Source organism: Cherax quadricarinatus, chromosome 30, assembly GCF_038502225.1.
Source record: "Cherax quadricarinatus isolate ZL_2023a chromosome 30, ASM3850222v1, whole genome shotgun sequence".
Taxonomy (NCBI): domain Eukaryota; kingdom Metazoa; phylum Arthropoda; class Malacostraca; order Decapoda; family Parastacidae; genus Cherax; species Cherax quadricarinatus.
The window spans coordinates 10,251,932-10,257,686 of NC_091321.1; the positions used below are offsets into that span (position 1 = coordinate 10,251,932).

The 5,755-nt window shown below is 41.5% G+C and overlaps 1 protein-coding gene across 5 annotated transcripts in view; it reads right to left on the reverse strand.

Moving 5' to 3' along the window:
• Mef2 (myocyte enhancer factor 2) overlaps positions 1-3,982 on the reverse strand; it is a 51,401-nt gene extending 47,419 nt beyond the window's left edge. For 3 of the 5 annotated variants that reach the window (XM_070089885.1, XM_070089882.1, XM_070089881.1), the window contains exon 1: positions 3,483-3,982. In XM_070089885.1, coding sequence (XP_069945986.1) covers positions 3,483-3,536 — 54 coding nt within the window. In that variant the 5' untranslated portion in view covers positions 3,537-3,982. The remainder of the gene's footprint in view (positions 1-3,482) is intronic. The other 2 variants (XM_070089883.1, XM_070089884.1) reach the window with 1 other exon arrangement.
• Between the last annotated feature and the right edge of the window lie 1,773 nt (positions 3,983-5,755).

Consider the following 5,755-nt stretch of genomic DNA (forward strand, 5'->3'; position numbering starts at 1 on the left):
TTATTTCTAAGAGGAAATTCTCCCATTTTATTCGTTATTTCTATGCCTGCAGTATTTTGAGGTGAATAATTTGTTTTTAGTTTCCATTACTTAATGATGAAACGCGAGGTTTACGTGACAGATGCTCACATAAACGTTGTCTGGAAGGCAGGTGCGATAACTGCAATATTGGTGTGGGATGGTGAATGATATGTATGTGACAGAACCCCCAAGGGAGGAAATATATCAGATCCGGAAAATGAAGAGGTCGTTCACTTCCCACATATAATCAATAAAGTCTCTAAACTACCGAGAACACCTCAAAGCTTGGAATGTGCTTGTTAGAATGGAGAATTATTATAATCAAAGAAAGCGCTAAATCGACAAGGGTCATACAGCTTAGAATGGAGAAGAGAAACCTGATAACATGCATATGGAAAATACCTACTCTGTGCATTACCATAACTTACCGGATTGAAGAATATGGAAGAAGTGTGGAATGAACCCAGTTAAAAGCTGGGTTGTTATATGCACAACGAAAAAAATATTGTGTCAACACCTGTGGTCCACAACTATTCAATCAGCTGTGCTGAATGGCAACACTTATCTGCAGATATAGTAATAAAATGACAACCGCCTTTTCACTATATTCAACCTGCTACCAGAAGTATTTTCTGGGACAAAAGTAAAAACTACAAAGAGAAAACCGCACTTGTTTGGCACAAGTGCCGCATAAGCCTGGCTGTGATTGCTATGGGGTCCTGCAGGCTGCTGCCAGTAACAGTCTGATTGTCTTGGTAGGTGGGGATGCAAGTACTAAGGAGAGTGAGTTGAAAGGCAGGTGTATGCTGAATAACTACGGTTGATATAAAGGCAGATATGAGCCATGTATGTGGAAAAGGAAGATAGAATCTACGACCTACCTTGAGTGTGTTCAGAGACCCCCCCCCCAGGCCCTGTCCAAGACCAGGCCTTCCTGTGTTCGCCGCACGAAGTCCAACACGAGTTACCACAGCAAGATTGATCAGGTACTGACTTAAGAAACTTGTCTAAATCATTCTTACTGAAGACAGCCAGGGGTCTGCTGGCAATCCCCCTTAATTTATCTATTAAGGGAGGATGTTGAAAAGTATTGGTCCCTTCATACTTATTGTATACTCATGGGTTGTGGTTCGTACGTCAGTTTGCGTGCGGCCAGCAGTAACAGCCTTGATAAATTAGACACATGTGCAACTCTTGGGTATCTCAATAAAGATACCCAAGAGTTGCACATGTGTCTAATTTATCAACATGTCGGTTCTCTGAACCATTCATCAGTAACAGCCTTGTTGATTAGACCCCGATCCACCGCGAGGCCTGGTTTCAGACCGAGCCGCGGGGGCACTGACCCCCGAAACACTCTCCAGGTATGGCACGACTGCTTTTCATTGGAAGTATTTTGCACTATCTGCCAAGCGTCTTACTTTCATAGGGAATAATTGTGTGAATAGATTTGGGACTAACCCTTCTACAATTTTCCAGGTATAGATTATAACGTACCCCTCTCGCCTGTATTCCAAGGAGTACAGGTCGAGGGGCTTCAAACATTCCCAGTAATTTAGATGCTTAATTGAAATTATGCGAAAAATGAAGGTTCACGTTCTTTAGGTCTGCAATTTTGCCTGACTTAAACGAAGCCGTTAGAAAAATGCAGCACCCCAGCCTAGAGAGAACAAGCAACTTGAAGAGAATCATCACTGGCTTAGCATCTCTTGTTTTGATGGTTCTAATTTTCCAGGTTATAATTTTCCTTGCAATTGTGATGGTGATACTGTTGTGATCCTTGAAGGTGGGATCTAACGTAATCACTCTCAAGTCTCTCTACTGAGTAATTCTAGTTTATTTTGCATTCTGTTCGTCTATTTCCTCAATCTTTTCATGATGGAGTAACCGAAACTTGTCACCGAACATCATGTTGTCAGTGGCCCACTGGAAGGCTTTGTTTATGTCAGCCTGGAAGTTTGCTGTGTCCTTAATGGGTGATACTCTTGTACAGATTCTAGTATCATGCTGCAAAGGATGATAAGGTGCGGTGATTCATGCTTCTATGTCGAATATGAGGAAGAGAAAAGTGGCAAGCACTGTGCCATGGGGAACAGAACTTCTCACTTTGATAGCCTCTGGTTTCACTCTGCCTACTAGAGGTGCTGGTGGGAGGGTAACGGGTAAATGTGAAAATAGCCAGGTGTTTGTTCATAGCTGGTAATGTAAACAATGGAAGGGGTATTAAAGAAGATGCATTGGGGCAAGGCCATCCATTGAGCAATTTAGGTATTACAATCCTTCATCCAACTTTGTACCAAGAAAATGGCACTGCAATTTTTACTCGCACACCCTTCACAGTAACAGTACAATAATAAAACTTAAATGGAAGAGATATAAACGTGCATCAGTTTTTTATGCTATCACAGGAGACTGGAGAGAGAGAACAAGTGAAATGATCCTCACGGTCGTTGGTTCCTATCCGACACCAAGGTGAGACCAAGGCCAACTGCAAGCCAGTCTACCGATGGTCCTATTATTTCTGTATACTACAAGGTCAAGGCAGCGGAACCCTGAGACTGCTGCCACCATTGATTGTACCGAGTTTAAGAGTACCAAGTCATGGCACACTAGCCTCTTCCCCCATTAACATTCCAGACATCAACCAAAATAGTACCCGTGCTAATTCCGTCACGAGACCACCAATGTGTTGTTTTGGTTGGAAATGTGAGTTATAAATAATAAAGGAAGTTGCCAAATATAGAATCAATACTGCTATTTTGGGGGTGAGGGGAAGGCATGTTGCTTGGCGGGGGATGTGGGGTGGGGGTGGGGGTCTACCGTCCAGCAGACCCTCATGCTAACACATCACCTGACGTATGCCCCCCCCACTACAATTTACATATCACCTGATATACCCTTGATACACTACCTGATCCCACCCTTGATACACCACTTAACCCCACCCCACCACCCCTGATACACTACTTGACCCCACCCCACCACCCTTGATACACACCACTTGACCCCACCCCACCACCCTTGATACACCACCTGACCCCACCCCACCACACCACCCTTGATACACCACCTGACCCCACCCCACCACCCTTGATACACCACCTGACCCACCACCACTCCAGGAATGAACCATGTAGTGGACAGACCACAAAGTCAGCGGTTATCAAGTCAAAAGCACAAATATTTACACCAGCAAAAAAAAGTCCTAGTGAACATAATTGTTCTTATGTCAATGAACAAAATTCCAATTAGAAGTAGGCTAATCTGACGTAATATTACAAAATTTGAATTTAGAAGTGACAATGTGCTCTACTGTATCTTGACGCCGTGGAAGACTATCCCTATCTATGGATCAAACCTGATTGCCTATTTTCAGAGTTTGTATTACCCATACGAGTTTATCGCTTACTTATGACTGTAATAATAAATGTGACATAAATGAAGGCAGCGTTTGTACTTACTTGTCTGTTTCTCTCATCAGTGATGCGCGAGATCTGAATTTTCTTGCGGCCCATGTTGACTGTGAGAGTGCTGGAGTGACGCTACTCAATGCTACGTGGCTCTCAACCACGTCACTTGTATAAGGCAGCGGCGGTGTGTAACGAAGGAGGGAAGACTCCGCAACACCACACTATACAATATCAGAGAAGTAGAGGTACGGGCAATCACAAAATTCCAAAGGACACGGCGTTATCACAGTAGGTGGTGAAGGCGTGATGGTGTTGTGGTGAGCAAGACGTGCGTGCGTGCGTGCTTGTGTGCGTGTCTGTGTGTGTCTGTGTGTGTGTCTGTGTGTATGTCTGTGTGTGAGAGTGTGAGAAGCACTCTTGTACGGCGGCTAGTCACTTGCAAGCAGGCAGGTCACTCGCAGGAGTACCTTCCTTCACTCGTCCCCTGGCCACCTGCCTTACTCGCCCCACACTACGCCTCTCAAACTGAAAATAAGAAATATTGTTATTAGAATATAACTTCAAAGTAATTTAACCGAAATGTAAACATGCATATATTTATATTATACCTACAATATACTCTTATTACTTAAAATATCAACAGACACAAAAATTCTTTTAGAATGTACATGCAAACTACTTAAACTGTTTCCATTAGATTATAAATACATAGTACCTCCAAATTCACAGAGTATTACGCACTAATCAAGCCCCGTAAATACGCATACACACAATCATATATATATATATATATATATATATATATATATATATATATATATATATATATATACATACAGAACAACCGTTTTGAAAAAATAGTAGCATTCCAAGCGTTTTCGTGATTTCTCACATTATCAAGGAACTGTAAAAATAAATCAAGAAGACGACATAAGGAACGAGACTATCTCAGTTACCTTACAACACCTGACCTTTTATGATGATGTAAGTGAAACACAACTCATATTCTATCCAAGCATTAAGAATTTAACGTGTGTAATGTATCTTAAATTCTTCCCAAATTTTATTAATTATTAATGAATCCAATTTTTATAACCCAAAAGCATTATATACATACACATATATATATATATATATATATATATATATATATATATATATATATATGCGTGTGGTGTAAATAATCTTACTCGAGTTGCGAACATTACAAAATCACCTCACCTCAGTAGCCTCCAGATGCAGAAAATAAAATAAGGGTACAAAGAGACGTAGAGTTTACCTAATGTGTATATACTAGTTTCGCTGCCTCTCTTTATCCTCCGCCCCCTCTGTATCATTTTTCTCGTCCCTACTCTGGAATGAGATATCTTCATGAAAATTCTTTATCTCCTGTGTATGAGATAAGGTATCCTTAAGAGATGACAATTCCCAGGTGTTACTAACTCCAGCTATGCTGGAACTAAATCCTTCAAGCTTCCATAGCTGATGAACCTTTAAAGGAATACTTGACAATATTCTTATTGATCTACTGAGGTCCCTCAGATCAAGCTGGCACATTTCATCATTTTGTATAATCCGCATCCTGCGTGGTGGAATCTGACAGGGGAAAGAGCTTTTGTACCCACTGTGTTTGGGCGGCCCTCCCCTTCTTTGGATCGAACTTGAATCCCTCCAATTCCCCTTAGCGTTGTATGGCCCGGACGGATTTAGTGCTCCCCCGTGAATGTAATAAATACAATAAAGATCTGCTCTGAAAGCGTGGAGGTCAGATCCCTTGAACAATCTGCAGGTAATGCAGGTGAACGTGGAGAGCTTTGTATGTGGCAGTTAAGAGCAGAGGTATATGTGGCAGCTAAGGGTAGAGGTATATGTGGTAATATCAACCACAGCTGAGCTCAAGTAAGATAGCTTCTTGTGTTGTGGCTGATGTGTGTGTCGATCGTGAGTCAGTGTGCGTGAGGCCAAAGGTTCGATGACCTTACGCTGCACTGTTTGTCCTTGAAAAATGTTCAGAACCAAATCTCACCCGGAAGTGAATTCTCAAACGATAGGCATTCAGTAGTAACTATTGACCACCATAACCATAACATTTTTACAACACCTTCCATAACAGCTGAGGAAGTCTTAACGATTTTATATGGAAATTGGTAAATATTTACGAACAAAATTTACACCTAGATTATTTAAAAGTGTTAGACGAATCCACGAGTTACACTGCATATTGATCAGCTCTACTGTATGAACGTAGATGCTGTAAGCAGTTAGAAAATTATTCTACTGTCCATTATAATTTATGGAAACGCAATTTCCGAGAGGAGCTACTT